The 24,009-nt window shown below is 42.0% G+C and overlaps 1 protein-coding gene across 5 annotated transcripts in view; it reads left to right on the forward strand.

Annotated features, from left to right (window-relative positions):
- ARHGAP26 (Rho GTPase activating protein 26) overlaps positions 1 to 24,009 on the forward strand; it is a 431,503-nt gene that overhangs the window by 208,886 nt on the left and 198,608 nt on the right. For all 5 annotated transcript variants that reach the window (XM_035014358.1, XM_035014359.1, XM_035014361.1 and 2 more), the window contains exon 12: positions 16,103 to 16,139. In XM_035014358.1, the coding sequence (XP_034870249.1) occupies positions 16,103 to 16,139 (37 nt within the window). The remainder of the gene's footprint in view (positions 1 to 16,102; positions 16,140 to 24,009) is intronic.

Here is a 24,009-nt window from a genome sequence, read left to right on the forward strand (position 1 = left end):
CACCATTACTTCCTAACTGCCCTGAAATGCTCTAACATGGTTTAAGAAGTGTAGCAGATTTTTAAGTACATGGAGAATATAAGAGTTAGCTGCTATGGAAGAAACCGCATGAGCTGCCATGCTTTGCGAGATTCTGTGTTTTTCATGCCTGACACACTTCTGGGAGTGAGGACACTTGGGCTCTGTGTCTTGCCCTGATGCTGACTGCTGAACCTCTTTGGTGTGAGGCACAACTCTAAGTGTGCAGTTTAATACTTAAGATGCTGGTAGAGAGATGGCGAGTTACTCTTCCCAGATTTGAGGGGTTCTCTAAGTCCTAAATTCATTTTTAATTACACAACCTCTTTAGGTGCTAGGGTTGGAACTTACTAAGTTAATGTAAACTGAGTCTAGGGTGTGCATTGACAGCACTTTAAACATCCTTGGTTCATAATGTCATTCATCAAATATTTATTGGATGCCAGCTATGCTCAAGGCCCTCTGGTGTCTTCAGGGATAAATCTGTCACTTTGCTATTATTTCACAGTGGAGGTGATGAATGTGAGGTATAAGCAAAGTGCTTTAAAATAGAAGAGATGATTTTAGACAGAGGAAATTGAAGACAGCTTCAGAGAGGAGGCACATGTGAGTAGGGCCTTGAAGGATATGCATGGGCAGAGATGGATAGAAGTGCTCTCTTGGCAAGAATGTGGAAATGAATGTTCTTAGGAAGACATGGGACAAGTGTAGGAAATAGCCAGTTGTATTTAGTTGGGGCATGAAGGTTGGGAGGAGAAATGGGAAAGTAAGTTAGGAAATGTTGGGGCCAGCTTGTGAGAGGTTGCACATAGAAATTAGGACATTATGCTCTCAGGGATGATATGAGCATACAGGTTTTGGAGCAGAAGTGATTGCAGAGCTCTGGCCCTCTAAAGGATGTGTTGAACAAAGGGAGGCCAGAAAGTAAACCAGTTTGAAGGCATTCCAAGCAAGAGGTGCTAAGCTACCCGACAGGAGTCTTGGGACTGAATGGGGAGGAATGGACATGATCATCATTTTGAAAGCAAAACACAGTTACTGTCACCTGGTTAGATGTGGGAGCAAAAAGACAGGAATATAAGATTATGGGCCCAAGTTACTGCTGGAAGAGTCTTGGCATTAACCAAGATAGTGATTATTAACTACTGTTTTGACTGAGCATTTACTGTGTGCCAGGCACTGTGCCAGCTGCTTTACTGCTCTCATCTCATCCTTTAGTTTGGGTGGAATGATTCCCATTTTATAGTTGGGGGCATTGAGGCACAGAGAGGTGTCACAACTAGAAAGGACAGAGTTAGTATGTGAAAATAGGTTTGTGTATTCCCCCCTCCCCCCCATTAAATGGCCTTGGATCAACCAACAAAAACAAGTTCTAATTTAGCTGCTGGCTCACAGTTTTAAGGTGTTCCCCCTTCCATTGTCTCAGAAACCCTTCTTGGTGGTGTTAAGAGGAATAGATACTGGGTTTGAGGTTCAAGGAAATTCCCAGGTAGAGATGACCAGTAAGTAGTTAGAAATGGAGGTGTGCTACTAAGAAAGCCAGAGGGAGGTTGGAGTTGTATGTTTAGAGGTGGGGTGCCATTTGCATAAAAGCATTTGTTTGAAACCGTGGGAATGGATGAAATTTCTAAGTGCTGTGCATAGGAAGAGGAAGTGCAATAAGAGAGCCAGCAAAGGAACTTTGGGAGGTTTTAGAATAAGTTATGGAATTCTCCAAGTATACTGCTGGTGGGAATATCAGTTGGTAACTATGCAAAATGGAGTAGAGTCGAATATGTACATATCCTGCAGTGGTCGTTGTTGTAACTACTCAGCTCTGCTGTTTTGCACAAAGCAGCCATGGACAATATGTAAATGGTTCAGCATCACTGTTGTCAAAAAATCTTTACTTGAAAAGCACAAGGCAGACTGGATGTGCCCTGCAGGCTGTAGTTGGCTGATTTTGCCCCAGGGAATTCATACACATGTACAGATGGAGACCAGTGGAAAGGTTGTTCACTGTAGTGTGGTTTATAATAGTGAAAAAGTGGCAATAACTTATATTGTTCATCTGTACAGAAATGGATAAACTGTGGCTCTTTCATTTTATGGAATGCTTTACAGTGGATAAAGTGAATAAACTTGATTTGCATGTGTCGATATGGGTAAATATCAAGAACATAATAGAAAATAAAAAAGCAAGTTGTAAGATCACATGCATACATGGTATCATGCCGTTTACATACATTTTAAAAGTATAAAAACCATATTCTGTTTACGGACATGTACACATGTAGTAGAAGTAGTAAAACATGCATAGAAATGGTACACACCATCTTGGGAGTAGGGGAAGAAAGAGACAGAGATGGGGCTAGGGACTATGATGTTCAGTTCCTTAGAGATCTCAATTGGGAACAAATTTAGAAAGCTGCCAATATCTGTTAAATCTGCATTGCCAATCCCTGGGTTGGCATGGGGATTATTTTTTTTGTACTTTTATGTATTCTCAAAATATTTCATATGTATTTGTTTGACTCTGTGCACACATACACACAATGGATCCTTATTATTCACAGATTCCATATATATGAAGTCACATACTTGTGAACATTTATTTATATCCCCAAATCAGTACTTGGGGTGCTTTCTTAGTCTTGGAGATGTGCACAGTGCAGAGAAAAATTTGAGTTGTCTAACACATGTGTCCAGCTGAGGTTGCACAAGGTGATACCCTCTGCCGTCTTGTTTTAGCCCTCAGATCCTAAGTGTGTGTCCTTTTTGCTGTGTTTAGTACCACTTATTTTGTGTTTTTGCACGTTTTGTTGGTGATATCACTGTTTAAAATGGTCCCCAAGCACAGTGCTAAAGTGCTGGCTACTATTCCTAAGCATGAGAAGGCTGTGGTATGTGTTACAGAGAAAACACCTGTTAGGTGAGCTTCCGTCAGGCATCAGTTGTAGTGCTGTTGGTCAGGAGTCCCGTGTTAATGAACCAACAGTGTATATTAGATAAGGTGTCTTTAAACAGAAGCACACACAGAACAAGGTTATGTGTTGATGACTTGATGAAAATGTTGGAAACCTAACCCTGTATTCCTCGTAGGAGCAGAGGTTCTATATTCGCTAATTTATTGTTGATGGTGACTCTAAAGAACATAACTAGAGTGAATAATGAATTGCTTACATGTGTGTAAATATGTATGTGTATTGTACATTTATAATTATATTTATAAACACATTGCATTTATGATTATTTTATATCCCTATATAACATTTTTATATAAATACTTTTTTCCCAAGTTACAAAAAATAACTGCAGGGTAGAGGAACCTACAGAGCTGCCTGTGGAGCAGGCTTGGGTAGGGGTCAGGAGAGGTGAACATTTAAAGGACACAGGCTAATCACCTATATCAAGTGCTGCAGGAAAAGGCCCAGAAGTGGCCTTTGATTTGTGTGTTTACCTGCGATGCTCTCAAATTCAGGTCAGAAGTAAGGCATGTCCTAATCTCTCCTGTCCTCCAGTCTGGGGCGGGGACCCAAGGGGGGCTTAGTTCTCCCAGTTGCCTTTGGCTTCTGGCTGTGCTGGTAACTGAGCTTGGTGGCTCTGTGTATGGCATGCTTTAGCTTTCTACAGAAGAAGCTAGGGAAGCTTGGGTTGGGCATATTGGGTTTGGAACAACCTCTTCCTGGTCAGCTTTAAACCACATTGTTCAGTAAGCTGAGCTGATCTTTGGTCAGCAGCCTCTGATCATGCCTCCTTTTCCTTCAAAGTCCTTACTCCTTGTTCTAAATTTACAAGACCTCATTTTTAACCAGTTGTCAGCAAATCCCAGTTTAGCAGGTTGCTGATAAGGTACAAGGTGCTATCCTCCCGTTGTAATATAAAACCCTTCAAGTGAGTAGAGTCTTGATTTGAACCCCTCAGGACCAAAAGGATTCATTTTTGATGGTGGGATATTAGAGAAGTTAGGCAGTGGAGGAGTCTGGAATTTAAGCAATTTTAAAAAAATTTTCAGGCTCCTCTTCCAATGGATTAGGAAATTAAGATCCAGAGAGAGCGAGAGTCTTGATCAGGATCACACAGGAAGTCAGTGGCTAGTCAGGACCACATACTTGTCAGCTTCCAGGGCTCCCTGCCTCTTGAGATTATAGTCTGTAGGTAGCCATATAGTTAGCCATGTACCCTGAAAGTTAGGCTTGAGCATATTATATATATGCTCATACACACACATGTCTTTACAAAGCTCATTTATTTCTCCCTTGTCCTGTGAGCTGGGTAGAGAGCAGATAGCAGTTTTGTTAATATTGTGACGACCCCCAAAGGTTATATATATGGATCAACTCCATATGACAACTTTCTAGAGGGTGGGGAGAAGTGGAGTGAGGGTGGATTAGTGCTACTCCTTACTGAATTTGTATTTTAAACCAGTGAGTTTCAGATCTGGGCTGTGACTCAGAAGCACCTGTAAATTATGTTTACAAACCAAGGGAACTAGGGAAATTAATTCAAGATGGGTCATAAACTTTAAAAATAAAAGCTGTAACTGTGAAGCTTCCAGAAGAAAACATAGCATAAAATCTTTGTTATCTGGCATCAGCAGAGGTTTCTTAAGAGGATACAGAAAGCAATAGGTCTACAAAAAAAAAAAAAAAAAGACTTTAAATTTGATTCTGAAAACTTGTGCTATCAAAAGATACCATTGAGGACTTCTTCCTAGAAACATCGCCAAAGGCAAGGGAAGCAAGGGCAAAAATGAACTATTGGGACTTCATCAAGATAAAAAGCTTTTGCACAGCAAAGAAACAGTCAACAAAACCAAAAGACAACCGACAGAATGGGAGAAGATATTTGCAAATGACCTATCAGATAAGGGGCTAGTATCCAAAATCTATAAAGAACTTACAAACTCAACACCCAAAGAATAAATAATCTAATCAAGAAATGGGCAGACGAAATGAACAGACATTTTTTCCAAAGAAGACATCCAAATGGCCAATAGACACATGAAAAAGTGCTCAACATTGCTCGGCATCAGGGAAATCCAAACCAAAGCCTCAATGAGATACCACCTCACACCAGTCAGAATGGCTAAAATTAACAAGTCAGGAAATGACAGATGTTGGCGGGGATGCGGAGAAAGGGGAACCCTCCTACACTGTTGGTGGGAATGCAAGCTGGTGCAGCCACTCTGGAAAACAGTATGGGGGTTCCTCAAAAAGTTGAAAATAGAGCTACCCTATGACCCAGCAATTGCACTACTGGGTATTTACCCCAAAGATACAAATGTAGTGATCTGAAGGGGCACGTGCACCCCAATGTTTATAGCAGCGATGTCCACAATAGCCAAACTATGGAAAGAGCCAAGATGTCCATCGACAGATGAATGGATAAAGAAGATGTGGTATATAGATACAATGGAATATTGTGCAGCCATCAAAAGGAATGAGATCTTGCCATTTGCAATGACGTGGATGGAACTAGAGGGTATTATGCTAAGCAAAATAAGTCAATCAGAGAAAGACAATTATCATATGATCTCACTGATATGAGGACTTCTTAATCTCAGGAAACAAACTGAGGGTTGCTGGAGGGGAAGGGGGGTGGGGGGACAGGGTAGGTGGGTGATAGACACTGGGGAGGGTATGTGCTATGGTGAGCGCTGTGAATTGTGTAAGACTGATAAATCACAGACCTGTACCTCTAAAACAAATAATACATTATATGTTAAAAAAAAAAAAACGATAGTAGGAAGGGAAAAATGAAGGTAGAGGATCGGTGGGGAGATGAACCATGAGAGACTATGGATTCTGAGAAACAAACTGAGGGTTTTAGAGGGGAGGGGGGTGGGGGGATGGGTTAGCCTGGTGATGGGTATTAAGGAGGGCATGTATTGAATGGAGCACTGGGTGTTATACGCAAACAATGAATCATGGAACACTACATCAAAAATAAATAAATAAATGGGGGGGGAGAAATATACCATTGAGGAAGTCCATTGGCAAACCACAGAATGGGAGAAACTATTTGCAAAACATACATCTGACATATCCAGAATGTATAGAGAGCTCATAAAACTTAGTAACAAAAAGAGAAGCTGCACTAAAAGATGGGTGAAAGTCTTGGAGAGACATCTCACAAAAGAAGATTAAGAAAGTCCAGTAAGCTCATGAAAACGTACTCAACATTATTAATCATCAGGGAAATGGAAATTAAAACCACGGTGAAATAGTATTACATACCCACCAGAAAGGCTAAAATTAAGACTGCTAGCACCATGTGTTTGTGAGTATGTGAGCAACCAGAGCACTCAGACATTATTGGTGGGAGTATAAAACAATGATTTTGGAAAAGAGGTTGGCAGCTTCTTGTTCAATAACAACCCTCCCACCCCCACCCCCCATAGTCCCTCAGTTGGTTAAGCATCTGACTCTTGGATTCTGCTCCGGTGGTGATCTCAGGCCATGAGATTGAGTCCTGGGTCAGGTTCCACATTCAGCGTGGGGTCTGCTTGAGATTCTCTCTGCCCCTCCTGCTCCTGCTCTTTCTCTAAAATATGTAAATAAATTAAAAAAAAAAAAAGAATTGTGCATTTCATTGTAGGTAACTTTAACCTTAAAAATTAAGGCTGATAAACCAATATTTAACTTTAATAAATGATAAGCATACTCAAGTGCTTAGATAGGAAGTGTTGATATCTGCAATAATTTATCAAAAAATAAGTTGGATTGGTGGATGATACAGAGAGATGGCTGGATACATGATCAGGCAAATGTAGCAAAATACTAACAATGGTAGGATGGAAGTGATGGGTTCTATGTGTATGTATTCACTGTCGCTTTTTTCCTGTAAGTTTGAAAATGTTTCAAAGTAAATGTTGAGAGTAGGGAGTGAATATGCTGCTCTGGCCGACCTGGCCTAAGTCATACTATCTGTCTACCCCCGGAGTCAGAAGTGGACTGACCTCTGCCTGTGATGGAGAGGTGTTACCCTTGGAAGGAGAGCAGGGTACACTCACCTAATGACAAGTGAATGAACACTGTGGGTAACCAAAAGACAAATCTTCGTGTGCAAGGGCTCTGATGGTCCCAACCTTACCCTTTACTCCAGTCATTGTGTGGGAAATCATGTGGTATCTTGATAAACCTCCTCCTTTGACACTGTCTGGAGATAAGAAAGGGCCCAGTGTAATAACTTTTTAACCTTTGTAGAACCAGAAAAGATTCTAGAATCTAAAATAGAGTTTGTAAACCCTATTCTGTTGCTTGGGTGTTACAGGAAAACAGAGGTTCCTCATGTCCAAGAGCTAGGGATCCCCTCCCTGCCAGTTCAGAGCAAAGAAATCAAAGCGAATATTCCCAGAACCCCTTGCTGCATATGCTGGGTTGACATCAGGTTTATTCCTAGATTTAGGGTAGGACCTGTATCCGAGGAAACTCGGCTTTGAGTCATCTGTCTAGAAATGCAGTACTCTGACCTCCCAGTTGTCTGTAGGGAAAGAAGTCAGCCGTGCCTGTGTTGGATAAATTTCCCTCCTGCCTCTGGGAGAGGCATTGTAGGGGTTAATAAGATCATTACAGTGCCACTTGCCTCAAGTTGCCTGAAAGACGAAGGGACTGGAAGTTGAAAGGAGTGAATTTTGTGTAGTGACTCACTGTCTGGCTGTCCTTTCTCCTGGGCAGGGCCCTGCTCTAGCAGTAGAACCTCACAAGCTCCAACTTTGGAATCATGTATACTGTACCAAAGAATTTCTCATCTGCAGTTTTCCAAAGCATAAAAGAACAAGGTTCCCTCTTCTGATGGAGCTGTGCTACTATTTCCAAAGACATGGAGGGGGTGTTGGTGGTGGTGGGGGGGAGGGGGCAGAGGAACACAGAAAGACTTTCTCTGTTTAAAATTACAATTTTTGTCTGGTGAATGGGGTGGTAGAAGCATCATGCTGATGGGCTAGTGCGTTCATACCCACTTTTTAATGTTACGTCAGTGTGAAGCCAGGAAATGTTAAAGCCAGAAGACTCCTCACACAATGATCTGACCACATCCTACATAGGTGTCAGCTCATATGCCATCTACTTAATGTAGTGCATTTGCTATCAAGTGAGCTTGTGTTTTTTTTCTGTTGCCCTTAAAATTTTCCTGAAATACTCTTCTTACTCGGACATTACTTAGATTTCATTTTTCCTCTTTTGCGTCCAGGTTTGTTTATATTGGCTGTGACTCTGATCTTGGGTTGAAAGCTAGGGAAGTTGCTTATAGGGGTTTTCAGGATTTCTGAATATGAAATGCAAGGAAATTGCATAATGTTGCAGCGTTTCCTCTCCTTGTTGCTCACTTGTTACCCAAAATACAGTAGTTCCTTCTAGAAGCTTGAGGAAATTTGGCAGGTCTTACCCTCTGATGGTCTATTGTCGGTCTAGAGAGTCAGTGTTATCCTGATTTGAGGTTGAATTTTTCTTGAGGTCAAACAACAAAGCTTCCTGAATTATAACTATGGCAACAGTGTTTATATAACAGGCAAATCACAGGGCTGTGGGGGAGGAGCATGTACAGCAGTCAGTGTTAGTAACTCCAGAAACACTGCACTCATGCTTAAAACCCAGCAGGACCAGAAACAAGTTACAATAGCTGGCCCACCCCTTGGCTGCATCTCTGTGTGTGACCGACGACCGCATGCCCCATGAGGACCAGTTTCACCTCTTGCCTTAAAATTCTATGATCTTAAATTGAAATTTCTCACAGGAAGTGTGTTTTAAGTGTCAGCAACACTCAAAATGTGAAAGCCTCACTCTAAGGATAATTTCCTCATTACGGTCCTTAGGGCCCACTTCCGACTCACTGAGAATGACTGAAAGAAGGTTCATCCTTTGTCTTAAGCTCCTTTGTCCCTCAATCAGGAGCGACTTCTTAGACACTAACAATATGCCCAGCATTGTGTTAGATGCCAGGCAGACCCCCTGGTAGAAATGTAAGACAGAACTGGTCATAAGGAATTTATTTGCAGAATAGAAATAATGGAAAATGGGAAATTGTATTTTGAAGTATTAAACTGTGTAGAACAGACTGTCAGAGCAGTGAGAGGCCAAAGCAATAAGGGGGTCTGCAGCCATGAAGTCAGTTAGAACATCTTTGTGGAGGTAGCAGAAAGGGAAATAGCATTTTTGAGTACTTGCAGGTGCTGTGAGGCTATTTTAGTTCTTCTAAGACCCCCTCGAAGTATTATTACTTAGCTCTACTTTATAATAAGAAAACATACTCAGGGGATGCTTGGGTGGCTCAGTCAGTTAAGCGTCCGACTCTTGGTTTTGGTTCAGGTCATGATCTCAGGGTTGTGAGATTGAGCCCTGCGTCAGGCTCCATGCTCTGTGGGGAGTCTGCTGGAGATTCTCTCTCCCATCTGACCTCTCCCTGTTCTTTCTCTCTCTCTCAAATAAATAAATAAAAATAAAATCTTTAAAAAAAGAAAACATACTCAGAAGTGTTAAATTGCCACGTGAAGGCACATAGCTAAAATGTGGTTGAACCAGGCTTTAATAGCCACAGCACTACTCTGTCCACCACCCTGCTTCACCTGACGCTAGGCCATTTCTCCCATCCTGGAATCCATTGAAGTCTTGTACAGGGGAGAGGATAGGGTCACAATAATTAAACCTCAAATGAAGCGGCATTTGTCAGCCCAGGAATGCCCAGGGCCACCTTCTAGATGAAATGGAGCTTAGTTCTTATGTGTCAGAATGACATTCAGCCAGTTTCTCTGCTTTCCTGGACTATGAAGAGCTCTTAACTGTCAGTTATTTGTATCCCTCTGAAATCTGCCGTCCTAGGACTCCACCCTGACTTTCATCTCTGTTCGGAATAGTAAGTCTTGCCATTCTTCCACATGACAGCCCTTTGAGTATTTGAAGACTAGTATTGTGATCTCCTGATGGCTTTTCTTCAGCGGAAAGAGAGCAGAGCCAACAAGACCAAGTAGAAGGCCAATGCCAGGGTGCCCACAAGTGGTCCAAATCTGGCTAAGGGCAGTAGAAGAAGAAATGGGGATGAGGAATAGATTTAAGGAATATGATGATAGAATTGATAAACTGGTTATGGTGACTCCCCAAGGAGAATGAGGATGGTATCCATGTGGAATGTGGATGCTAAGAGGGTAGAAGTAGCAGGTGTCTAGAGCACTTTGTTTTCCCCCAGTATTACTGAGGAATTATACAAGATGTAAGCCCTTTATATCCTTAGGTACAAAGCAGCCGGAAATGCTTGAACAAATGGGAAAGAAAGTGTATTTTTCGGTCATCATTGTCATAATCATGTTGAACAGCAAGTAGTTGTTTGTATTCACTGGTATGCTGGTGTGTTAGTATGCAAGAAGGCTTGAGCAGCCATCAGATTCTCTCTCCAGTTGGCTTCAGGAGCACAGCCATTTGATCACTCTTTGCTGGGCCATTTTCCAAGAGACTGCCTGAGTCTGCGGTGCCTCTTTTGTATAGGGGAGGGGAGACTCAGTAGCATGAGGTATAGTAACCCCTTCTTTGGTTTGCATTTCACAACTTCCTGGTGACACCCTTTTGAGTTTTGACAGCCTTGAGTTAAGCCAAATAATGTAAATCTGCTTTATATTGTCTCGTAATAAGGGCTAAGTTGTACATTTTCATTCTTCTCTAATGTAGAGATTCCTGAAGCAGTCCAGATATTTGGAAGAATGACATATAGTCCCTCAGTAATGATAGATCTGCTTACGTTTTCTATCTGGTTAGTGCATCAGTGCATTGTCTTCATCAACTCCAACATGGGGCGGGGGGCGCCTGGGTGGCTCAGTCGGTTAAGCATCTGCCTTCAGCTCAGGTCATGATCCCAGGGTCCTGGGATCGAGCCCCACATCTGGTTCCTGCTCAGCGGAGAGCCTGCTTCTCCCTCTGCCTCTGCCTACTTTGCTCTCTCTTGCAAACACTCTGTGTCAAATAAATAAATAAAAAATCTTTAGGGGGAGAAAAAAAAACTCCAACATGGGGATTTAAAAAGAAAAAAAAAAATCAGTTTCTCCTTTATTCTTCTACTCAAAAACTGTTCATCCAGTCAATACTTATTGAGTGGCCTGCTATATTCTAGTCACTGAGCCCTCTTTCCGAGTAGTTCTGGAGGGTGCAAGAGCAAGGTTTTCACATTTGTTCAAGAATAAGTCATTGGAGGGCGCCTGGGTGGCTCAGATGGTTAAGCGTCTGCCTTCGGCTCGGGTCATGATCCCGGGGTCCTGGGATCGAGTCCCGCATCGGGCTCCCTGCTCCTTGGGAGCCTGCTTCTCCCTCTGCCTCTCTCTCTCTCTGTCTCTCATGAATAAATAAATAAAATATTAAAAAAAAAAAAAAGAATAAGTCATTGGAAAGAGCCATTAGATACATTTTCATTGACTTGACTTTCAAGAGAGCCCCTCTAAGTCAGCAAATGCGATACCGGTAGCAGTGGAAAGGGTGAGCAGAAGGGAGGGTTGCTAGGTGAGAAACAGAAAAGCAGTGGCAGCCATTTTACTTCCGTGTTCTCCCGCGCATCAGGCTGTGATGAGAGGCACACTCCTAATGGGAAGAGGAGGAGCCAATACCTAGCTCCAGAGCTCTGGCCCCTAGACACATTCTTCTTTATTGCAATGTATTCAAACTGGTTTTATCTCTCCATGCTTAAGATTCAGTTTCTTCTCAAAGCTTTCCCAAGTGTAGCTTGTGGCCCACTGTGACAAGAGGGTCCCCCGTGATCTAAAAATGCATGTCCACTATTGAGTGGCATTCCACAGACCCAGGTTGTCTTACTCGTAACCTCTCAGGAGTGTCACTTAAAGTTTCTAAATTTAGCCTGTTAATAGAGTTTGATAAGAATTCGAATGTGGTACTCTACTAGGAAATCTGTCTGCCCCACAGTCCTTGGCAGTGCTGGCTAGTTCTCTGCATATGTGCTCAGAGTTTCAGGGAAGGATGTTCTCTGGGCATCCTGAAGTGTCTCAAGCTGGTTGTGGTTTTCAATTACTGCTATGTTTGTATTAATTGGAAGTTTGTGGAATTACTGTTATGTTTAAATTGGGTGGAAATTTTGTTCTTACATAATGGTTGCATTGTTGCCACTTTAATTACTGCTTAGCTTCTTCTGAGTTCTTTGTTAATTGCCAAGGTGTTTTTTTTTTTCTCCTCTAGAAAGTGGGACTGAGTGGGGAAATTGCATGCCCTTGTGGCTGAGCACAGCTAGTCTAGAGCACTCTTCCACTTGTTAGTTTTGCAAGCTTTGGAAAGTTATTTGAGCTGCATAGTGCCGTGAAGTAGAGGCAGTCTACTGCCCTATAGGCTTCGGGATGAAATAAAATAATTCATCTCAGCGCTTAGTATGGTGCGTGGCACATGATTGGTGAAAAAGTGGTTGAACAAGTGGTTGGTGGTAGGTGGTTGCTTTTGTTTTTGACTGCTGTTTTTAAAAAAAAATTGAGAACCCATTGCTCTGTAAGTTGACTTTGGATGGTTCTTTCTCTTCCTTGCCCTTAGTCCCTTAATCAGTTTCAGTTGGTTAAATTAAAATGCTAATGAGCCCAGTGTTACTGGATCCCTCAAACTACATTCCCATCCTTAGCCTTTTATCCCAGAGGGGATAAGTGTGAAGAGAATTAACGAGGAGGATGAAAATGATGGTGGTGAAATTTTATCTTTATGGAACTCTAAGTGGGACATGGAATTGGTATTCTCTGCTTTGTGTTAAATGTTTTATATCTATTATCTTATTTAATTTTCACAATACCCTTAAGAGGTAGGGAATGTTAATATCCTCATTTTACAGGTGGCATGATTAAGGTTTAGAGATGATAAGTGACAGAAGAAAGCGTATTAACTGAATTAGTCTTCATAGGAGCCGTAATTCAGGGACTGTTTAGTGACTCGTGTCCCCTTGAATTAATCCAGGAGAGTTGTGTTCTATCCTTTCAAGACAAAGGCTCTTGAGAAGCTTACTTGAAAGCTTGTAAACCTGAGATAATTCGGCTAATCAGTCATAAGATAGAAGCCATGGCCAAAGACACCTTTTATTTCAGGAAGTTGGCCTCACCTCTATGCTTCAGTATTACACTAGTGGGCCACCATGAGATCTGTAGAAGAAGATTTCCCCTGAAACTAATATAACAATGTATGTTAGTTATATTTGAATAATAATAATAATAATAAAGATTTCCCCAGAACAGACTGACCATTTTTCAAGGGTGAATTGCATGCCCTTGGCTTCTGCCAGTATGGGAGGAGGTATTTATGAACCTATAGACTACTGGTTTTGCTTGGTAGTAATGCGCATTTGCTACTGCTTGGAAAAGTTAGAGTATTGTAACCTCCCTGTGGAGGCAAGATAGAATAGGAAGCTTCTCACTGGCTCTCTGTCCTTGGACAAACTGTGTAACCTCTCTGGGCCTCAGGTTTCACATCTGCAAAATGGGAACAGTGCTAGTACTTATGCCATAAGGTGGTTAAAAGGATTCAGTGATGTGTGCGGTACTTGGTAGGTTAAACAAAGCCATTCCCACTTAGTGCTGTTACCATGCTGCCATCTGGCCTGTGTGGTGGTGAGGCTGCTCCCCCACCCTGGGCCTTCCTTATTGGGCCATGTAGTCACACAGTTCTGGCGGGCATGGTTTGTTAGCTTTATTTCAAAACTCATTCTCTTTGGCTCATTTACCAAACTAGCAGAGATGAATGGCCTGGCCTCAAAGGATTGGGCAACACATGCTTCTGGCACCTTTGGCTCATTGATCATGCCTCTCCGATTTGGGGAATGCTTGGGTGTTGCGGGCAAGTGCTTCCTGAAACCCAGGAAACCTTGAAGGAAAGTACTTTGGTGCAAATTCTCCTCCTAATAAAGGAGAGTTAAAAGTCTTGCATTTCGTTCTTCTTTCTGGATTTTGTCATTTATAAACAGGAGCAAGTTTCTCTCAGAATGTTTAAATTTAATAGAATGAATTGGTCAGGGATGCTGAAAAAAAAAATTCTTGACAAAGTAGGGTCTCTTCCCTTGCACTTGGCTTACCCAGTTTCCAAGGTTAGTGAACACCATTCATGGGTTGCTGGTCCTAGCTATTATGAGGCTACCTGTTTCACTCACAGGTCACAACATCCTGCAGGATTGTGTTGCTGCCCCTCTGCCCCATCTTCATCTTCCTCCCTTCTCTACTATGCACTGATTGCCGGTTGCACTGGTCTTCCTCCTTCCAAAAGGCTGTGCCAGGATCACAGTCTTTTGACCCCTCATCTCTAGAACTTTTAAGCATAAAAACTGATGCCTTTGCCTCAAGTACAGAAACGCTTTTCTTTAATCCTCATCCTCCTGACTTTCAAATAGTGGTTCTTTAGGAAATCAATAATAATAAAATGGAGTAGTGATTTGTCTTACTTAGAGTTTGATCATTCAAAACCCTCTTGGCCAACTCCTTCAATTTACAGATGAGGCAGTAGAGGCCCAGACAAGGTGAGAGCCTTACCCAATGACACAAGGCAACTGAAGGGCTAGGTTGGAAAGCTCTTGACCAGCCATTCCAACCCACACTTGCTAGCAGGTAGAAATGCCTTTTAGGGTTTTATGACTCCTTTTTAGAGATGCTTGGCTCACTGCCTCTAGGGGTTAAATAAGTGGTTCTCGGCCAAGAGTAGCCATCAGAATCACTTGGAATAGATAGGTAGGTAGGTAGGTAGGTAGGTAGATAAATCGATAGATACATACATACATATGTACGTATGTTCATACATACATACTTATGATGGCCAGCTTTACCCTATGCATTTTCATATATAAAGAATAATAATCACCAAAGAGAGATTTAGAAAACTATGATTTTTTTCCCTTTATAACAGGGGGTTTATCTTACTTACTAATGTCACCATATTAGGGATTGGCAAACTGCCCTATAGACCAAATCCAGCACACCACCTGGTTTTTGTCTAACTCAGCATTTATAGATGAACATTTGCAATTGATTTGATAGGAAATACTGACTTGGAACCCTAATTAAGCCAAATGTTATCCTCCTTATGTAAAACCAACAAACAAATAAAACCCCATTCTTTTGATTGGTGGATCTGCATTTCAAAAAATTATACTCCTTGGAAGAGAGATTCCACAGGATTCTGGTGGCCATTCTTGGTTAGAACCACTTACTTAACTTCTAGAGGAACTGAGCCAAGCATCTCTGAAAAGAGACCCTTGGAACTCTAAAAGGGATTTTTATTGTGAGGAATATTATACCTGTATTTCAAAAAATTACTATGTTTTAAATTTTGTCAACCAAAAATTTGTGGAAATTCATTTTCTCTCTTGCTAAACAAGTATCTGCATAATACTGATTTTGTTTCTTGGCCCACAAAGCCTAAAATATTTACTGTCTGGCTCTTCACAAAAGAAGCTTGCCGACTCTTGCAGTATGTCATTGTGTGTTTTATATTGGGGTATTTTCTCTTTTTCTCTATTGGAGCACTTCCCCTTTTATGATTTCTGTGAATAATTTAAGGGATTTACATTGTAAAAGTAACGAATTTTCCTTACAACTTTCAAATTTCAAAACCATATAATGTATTGGTTCCACTCCCCAATGTTAATACTTAGCAGTTTATAATGTATCTTTGTCCTGACTTTGCCATTTACTAGCTGTGAGACCTTAGTTAACCTCTCTAAGTCTCAAATTCTCCATCTGTAATACAATGATGGGTTCCTACTCAATAGAATTTTGTGTAGATAATTTGAGATCATTCATGTGGATTGCTCAGCATGTTGCTTGGTGCACAGTAAATGCTTAATGATTGTAACTATTTAAAACTTTTCTTCTTTTTAATTTAAATATACACATAAGTTTTGTTTTTTTTTTTTTTTTAAAGAATATGACCTTTTTTTATAGTAAAGTTCCATAGGTGATTCTGATGTATTCATACTTGAGAATACCTGAAGTAAATACTGGGAAGTAGATAATTTTAGAGAGGATTCATGTTTGGGGGTCAGAAATTGCCTTCCATTTTATAGCATAAATTAGGGAAAGGGGGCAGGTAATGATCTTATTCATTGAACCTGTAGGGTGGTAGAAAAGTCACACAAGTAAATGTTTATTTCTATTTTCCAGGTCTACAATTCGAACAAAGACAGTCAGAGTGAAGGAAGTAAGTATAAGTATGTCCCTTGGATAATTTTCTACAGCTGGGGTTGGGATTGAGCTTTAAAAGTTGCTACTCTGGGGAAGAACCACCAGGGGCTGCTGTGGGCATGTTGGGTCTGCCCCATTTCCCTGGTGTAGTCCATTGCTTTCATCCTGACTTACCATGTCCGTGACTGCAGGACATTTTAGTGAGCCTGACAGGCAAGGCTGTAATGACACCTTGCGATATATAACCCTTCACACTTGACAAAGCATTTTCATGTATATTATCTCAGTTAACCCTAGGTCTTGAGAATGTAGCTCCACTAACCACTTAAAAGCCACTCAGTCGAGTACTATGCAGCTTCCCAAGAACCTTGTCCTAGGAGAAAGCCAGAATTGCCTCCTACACAGTCTTGTTCAAAGGCCTGGATAGGCAACAACTATTTTAGGGATTGCTTAGTAACTGTGTTCTTTGTTATCTTTTTGGAGAAGAAAGAGTGGAGATGGTGAAGTCCGTAATAATATTCCTCTTCGATGGGAATGACCCTGGGCAGCCTCTGTAGAATATACAGCATATTTCCCCTGCTGCTGGCTCTGAGCACTCTGGTTAATCATAATTTCCAAGGACACCTGTAACCTTGTAAAGATGATGGGATTAAAATGAAAAGCTACTGCTAATGTTAGGGCTGATGATGTCCTTGGTGCATAGGAGTACAAACCAATTCCTTCCAGGTTGCTTACAAGAGTGCAAAGGAAATCCTGTCCCCTTGCTTCGAACTTGCTTTGTAAAATCCACTTGGAGAAACATTCAAAGAGCCCTCCCATGAATTCCAGTGATGTCAAAAAAACCAGTAAAGCAGTGCTTCTCCATGTGGACAAAAGGATGAGGTATTTTTGTGTGTGTTAAATCCATTAAGGACAGAGATTTTCCTTTCATTCTTTCCAAAATACAGATTTTGACCAGGAGTTTTATAAAAAATATTAAGTAATTTGGAATGGTTGCTACCGGTAGGTTAAGAGGACTTTAGAAGAGGGGAAAAGTTTTTTCTTTTTTCTTTTTCCTTCAAGAATTGAATAAGGGAAAATTTTTTCAAGTAAACATTCAAGGAAACAAGTGCTCTCCCCCCCCCGCCCCCGTATCCCCAGGTGGGATTGTTTTAGTGTATCTGAAATCAGTTCTGGCTAACTTATTCTAAAATAACAATAGCAAAAACCACAGTAATAAAAATGAAGGAATATGGAAGGCTATTGAGTAACTCGCAGTAAGGTAGGAAGAGCTGAAGAGACAGGCTTGAAAACACACCAGCTCTGGAGCCCCAGGAACCAATAAGAAAGGGTCTTCTGAATAATATCTGCAGGATGATGAAGCTCTGAACTGTTTTTTAGTATCTGCCTCACTCTTCTGAAGATTCAGATTCCCAGGAAGATAACAACAGGTTGGTCTAGCTTAGGCTGACGAAGGGGAAAACAACATACTGTTACTGACAGTTTTAAGAGTATTGCATAAAATGGGAGCAGGGTAGTTTTCCAGTGGGAAATTGGGGAACCCACCAGAACAAGAGAGGACAGATGGCCAAGCAGACTTAAAAAACATGCCCATGCCATGCCCCATCCTGGGACACACTGTTCTATAATGAGCGACCTGAGAACTCTGGGGAATGAGATGCATATGAGTGACTACCAACGAGAAGTTTGCTGTGACTTGTGATAAACCTTCTCCTCTCTGCTTGAGATAAGTGCCAGTAGATTTGAAGATGACCCTGATTCTCTGGGTGGGCATGCCATCTGGTTATACCATTCTGTAGTGCCTTTGAGGAATATGTATTGGAAGCCAATATCCTTTGAACCAGTGATTTGTCCTAAAGAAATAGACCAGAGTACAAAAATGTTTGTGCAACAAGTGCACTGGAGCATTGGTAATAATAACAAGGGGAGACAATTAGATGTGCAATAGGAAGTTGATTAAAAATATCAAGATATGGGGTGCCTCTTGGTTTAGGTTCAGGTCATGATCTCAGGGTCCTGGGATCAAGCCCTGTGTTGGTCTCCGCGCTTAGTGCAGAGTCCTCTTGAGATTCTCCCTCTCCTGCTCCTCCCCACTCACGTTCTCTCTTTCTCTTTCTCTGTCTCTTTCTTTCCCTCTCAAATAAATAAATAAATAAAATCTTTAAAAATATCAAGGTACTGTGTAGTCTTTAAAAAGAACAAGAGTGATCTAGGTATATTTGTGGGAATGGTGCCCTCAGTATATTGTTTTGTTCTTGTTGTTGTTTGGGGGGTTTTGTTGTTTTTAACTTGACAGAGAGAGAGAGCACAAGCAGGGGGAGTGGCAGGCAGAGGGAGAAGCACGCTCCCCACTTAGCAGGGAGCCTGATGTGGGGCTTAATCCCAGGACACTAGGATCGCGACCTGAGCTGAAGGCAGACACTTGACTGAGACACCCAGGCGCCCCACACAGTATATTGTTAATTGAGGTTTAAAAAAAATCAGCTTACAGAGCAATGTTCTTAGTAAAATATTTGACTTCTCTAGATATATTGATAGAAAAAAGTCTGGAAAGACCTTGATCATAAAATTGTAATGTGGATAGAGTATAGAGTATTGGGAAGGACTGACCTTCTCTATTTTTTTTTTTTTTTAAAGATTTTTTATTTATTTGACAGAGAGAGACACAGTGAGAGAGGGGAACACAAGCAGGGGGAGTGGGAGAGGGAGAAGCAGGCTCCCGGCCGAGCAGGGAGCCCGATGTGGGGCTCGATCCCAGGACCCTGGAATCATGACCTGAGCCGAAGGCAGACACTTAACGACTGAGCCACCCAGGCGCCCCAAGACCTTCTCTATTTTAAATACTTCTCCATGCTTTGCATTGTCTGCAATGAGTATTTTTTTAATTTAATTTAATTTTATTATGTTATGTTAATCACCATACATTACATCATTAGTTCTTGATGCAGTGTTCCATGATTCATTGTTTGTGTATAACACCCAGGGCTCTGTGCAGAATGTGCCCTCTTTAATACCCATCACCAAGCTAACCCATCCCCCCACCCCCCTCCCCTCTAGAACCCTCAGGCAGTGAGTATGTATTTAAAAATCTTAGCTGTTAATAGATAGCAATTATCCACCACTTACTATGTTTAAGGATGTTTTATGCATATGAGCTTAGTTAATACTTGAAACACTGTGTGAGATAGGTACTTTTGATCTACTTTGTATATTAGGAAATTGGGTTAGTAAACTCAGGCAGCACAATGTAATCTGAATTCTGTCTAACTCTAGAGGCTCTTGTTAACCACAAGGATATTCTACCTCCCAAAGAAAAGAGCAATACAAAAAGTTCCATTTTGGAGAACACAGACCCTTGCAACAGTTTGCTTTGGGCATCCCATTATTCACAGAGCACGGAGAGTTGGCTGCCTGGAGTGTCAAATGATTTTTCAGTTGCTTACCCTTTCATTTAACAAGCCGGAGAGAAAAATGACGGGTTAAAACATATTGGCCATTTTTTCCAGGAGTGCTTTGGATAGAAACAATTTTTTAAAGTATTATTCCAAGAAATCTTCTGTTTCCAAGCTGGCAAAACCAGAGTAGGGTTCTGGATTGATCGTCTCTCACCTCCTCTGGCATTGAGACCCCATTTTCACATCGTATAATGCCTTAGCTCCCTTTCGCTTCTGACGTGGTTGGACTTTCCATGTCTGTAGATTGAAGTAGTTTTCATTTTCCCTCCGCACCCGCCGTGGGGCTCATCTGCCACCACAGGCGGCACTGTTGTCTGGGGTCTGATTGTTCTGCGACCCTCTGCTTATGCCACCGTCGGAACTGTTTTTGAGGGATGTCAGTCTGACAGGAATTTCAGAGTTTGACATTGCTCTTTTGCCTTGAATATTCAAATTCTAAATGTCTAGCCTTTTCCTTTCTAGAAAATGTTGTCATGGGCATTTGAATGCCACTATTTTATCCCAGAGCCAGGGTGTTCTGAAGGGGCAGGTAGGAAAAGGGAATTCCTTTGGGGAAACTTCTGAATTTGTTGCTTTGATTTTGAAGTTCCTCTCAGGGCATACGGTGCCTGTGGGGTATCAGACCGCACCGTAAATAATGCGCGTCAGCTGCTGGCATTTTCCAAACGGCCCAGTTGTCAAGGAGAGGATGGCAGCAGAGAAACAAACACACATTTCTTTGCAGAGCCTTTTTCCTGACTTCTTCTCTAGCCTGTGTTTGGGTCTCACGTGTAGAGGGCTTGAATGAATCATACACATCCCAATTTGTGGCATGGGATTATCAGCGGCCCCTCCCTTCATTGATTCATTGATTCATTCATTTCTTTATTTCTTCGCTTTGAATTCTTTTCCCAGCTCCTATTTCTTTCCTTCTGTATAGACCACTATTCTAATGTGTACACTAAATTGTATTTTTGAGCAACATTGTATCTTTTATTTACCATGATGGTATGTCTTGTTCTCTTTCTTTGCTCCCTCAGCATTGCATTGGGAGCCATCCCTATTCCTCTGTCTGTTTCTAGACTGTGGCTTCTGTCCACTGCACTCTCTGTGGTGTATGACCCTGTATCTGTTTTTACAGAGCTACACACTCTATCTCCTTGTGCCTCCAGCTCCTCATGAGCACTAACAGCACCACGGTGAACATCTTTGTACAACTCGCATATCTCCCTGTGTGAGAATTTCTTTGGGATATACCCATGAGGAGAATTGTTGGCTGTCAAAGGGTGTGAGTATACTTAGTCTCAGGGAGTAGTTCTCTGGAGTGGCCCCATCCACAGTCCCATCAGCCCTACACAAGGATTTCTTCATTCCTGCCAACTTTTCCGTTATTCAGCTTTCTAATTTTTTGTCAATCATATAAATATGATAGCTCATTATTGTTTTGATTTGCATCTGTCTGATAATTAGTATGTTTGAGCATCTCTTCGTATGCCTTTTGACTGGGTTTCCCCTTCTTTTGACCGCCTGTTCATGTCCTTTGCTCATAGTTCTCTTCCATTTGCCACTTTTTTCTTATTGATTTGTAAAGTTTCTTCTCTATTTTATTTTATTTTTTAAAAAGATTTTATTTATTTATTTGACAGAGAGAGACACAGCAAGAGAGGGAACACAAGAAGGGGGAGTGGGAGAGGGAGAAGCAGGCTTCCCGCTGAGCGGGGAGCCCGATGCGGGGCTTGATCCCAGGACTCCGGGACCATGACCTGAGGCGAAGGCAGACGCTTAACGACTGAGCCACCCAGGCCCCCCTCTTCTCTATTTTGGATATTCATCCCTTGTTAGCTGTAGACATTTTAAATACATTTTCCCATCTTGTCATCTATTAATATTATGTATGATATTTTTACTTGAATGTAAAGCCCTCTTATATATTGAAGTACTTTTTTTTTTTTCACCTTCTGGTTTATGGTTTTCTTTTTTTTTTTAAAGATTTTATTTATTTATTTGAGACAGAGAGAATGAGAGAGACAGAGAGCACATGAGAGGGGGGAGGGTCAGAGGGAGAAGCAGGCTCCCCGCCGAGCAGGGAGCCCGATGCGGGACTCGATCCTGGGACTCCAGGATCATGACCTGAGCCGAAGGCAGTCACTTAACCAACTGAGCCACCCAGGCGCCCGTGGTTTATGGTTTTCAAGTTGTGTTTTAAAGAAGGCCTTCCTGACCCATGTCACAAAGATGTGCACCTATATTTTGTTTCATTGGCTTCATGATTCTGTCTTCCCTGTTGCGGATTTTAATCCAACTGATACCTACCATCATATACGGTGTTTCATGAAGATTCAGTTTTACCGTTATCCACCTGAAGAATCAGCTTTCCCACAAATGTCATCCTTTCTGCTTTTGACTTACGGTGTCAGCTTTATTGTATATTAGGTTTGTGTAGCTGAGCTCTTTCTCTGAGTTCTTTAAGTTCTTGGTCTGTTTTTTCTGGTGGTAATACCTCTCTGCTTTTCATGGGATGTCTTTGAGAAAAGTCTTCCATGTCTGGTACTCTACTTTTTAAGGTTTGACTTAGCTGCCTGTGGACCTCTAGCCTTGTGTGTAAATTCTAACATAAGTTTTATAAGTTCCTCAAAAACTTACAACTTTCCTTTAGAATTGTATTGAATTTATGGATTAATTCAGAGAAAATTGACACTTCTATGATATTAACTCATCTCCAAAAGTTTGGAATGTCTTTCCTTTTATTTAGATTGCCTATGTCTTTTATCAGTTTTAGTTTTCTGCCTAAAGGTCTTGGGTATTCTTGGTTAAGTTAATCCTCAAATACTAACTTCAAAAACCAGTCTGCTATTTTTGCCAGTTATATGGGCCTCTTCCCAGGGATCCTGCTGCCATCAGGGGACTTGCCCTGGGTTTGTTCATAGAATGTCAGTAATATACATCAGTGATACTGAGTTTTCTCTAGTTGTCCAAATTCTTGCCTGCTAGAGAAAGGGAGGGAGAAGATGCGAGTAAGAATACTAGAGAGGAAGGAAGTATGGTTTGTTGTTCCCTAAGCTGCTTTGCTGATCACACCCCATTGCCAAAAACCTAGACTGCTGATAGCTGTCATGGGTTTTTCCCCTTTCTCATGGGGAAGAACAGGACTCTGCACTGGGCAAGAACCCCTGCTCCCACCCCGCTCTCTGCAGCCCCCTGTGCCACCTCAGTGCATATCTCCTCAGTCTCTGGGTCCTCTTGCTTGTCCTGCCCTTGACTGCAGCTATGAGATTTCCTCCCCAGAGGCTTTGTGAAAATGGGTTTATTCTCCTTTGAGATGAACTCCCGTAGGAATCAGGAGAAGAAGCCAGAAAGTGGCCTTTTCTCTGCCAAGGCTGCTGTTGTCCTGTAGTCTCACCTGAGGGATGGTTAGAGAGGCGAGAACTTGTCAGAGAGGAAACTCCAGTCCGGCTCAAGAGAGTGAGGGAAGGGCAGGCTTTTCTAGTGTGAGCTGATCTCTTCCAAGTTAGAAGTTTTTAAATAATAAATGTCACTGCCTACTTAGCTCTAAAGAGATTAGCTTGTTTACAGAAATGCTGCCCTCCCACTGCTTCTCCAGCAGTTTGAGGCTGAAGGCTGACAGACTGAGCCAGGCCCTGAGCTTGGTCTCCTGATCTCGACTCCACAGTGCCACTTTCCTGATGTGAATATTCACTCAAATTCCATAGGTTAATCGGATTATTTCAAAGGTCTATGGCCAGATTGCCCCAGACATGCCTTCTCGTGTACTTCGCACTCAGCTCCATACCGACCATCTGGCTTTTCAAGAGGACCTTGCAGTTGATGGCGGTGCTTCTCGCCCTTGTTTGATGTGTTCCTGTGTGCTCCTACTCGGACCCTTCCCTGGTTTCCCAGCAGGAGTCCAGCCTTCCTGTAGCTCTGCATTCAGTGAATACCTCTCAAAGTTCTGAAGTGCCCGTGGCCCGGGGCAGTGTGAGTGCAGAGGGGGAAGGACCCCTCCAAGGAGTATGTGGTCTGCTTTTGAGGTTCAGACCACGTGGAGACAATGGCCAGATGGCCCATCATGTGCAGGGGTGCATATCATCGTCATGCTATCTGCACATGTACCTGCCGTGTGGACAAAATGCCCGGAGCCAGTTGGTTGGAGAGTGATCTCAGAATGGGCTTGCAGCTAGGCTGGCAAGACTTAAAAAAAAATGGGAACTTCCTACCTTCCCTCTTTCCGCAGAAGAAGGAAATCTAGCACTTCCTCTGCTTCCAGATGTCAATCCCGTCTTTTCTTCCAGTTTGTTTTTAATCTGGTACTTTCACAGGAATCCTTTGGGTTTGTGTAATGCTCAAGAGCTCACTCAGGTGGTCATTTACACTGGGACATGGTGGGGAACCCTGAATCTCTTAAGCAGCTGGAAAAAAAGGTATTTTTGCTTACTATAAAAATAATATGAATTC

The sequence above is a fragment of the Mirounga leonina genome, unplaced genomic scaffold (genome assembly GCF_011800145.1).
Source record: "Mirounga leonina isolate KUSES-001 unplaced genomic scaffold, KU_Mleo_1.0 Mir_168, whole genome shotgun sequence".
NCBI classification, from domain to species: Eukaryota; Metazoa; Chordata; class Mammalia; order Carnivora; family Phocidae; genus Mirounga; species Mirounga leonina.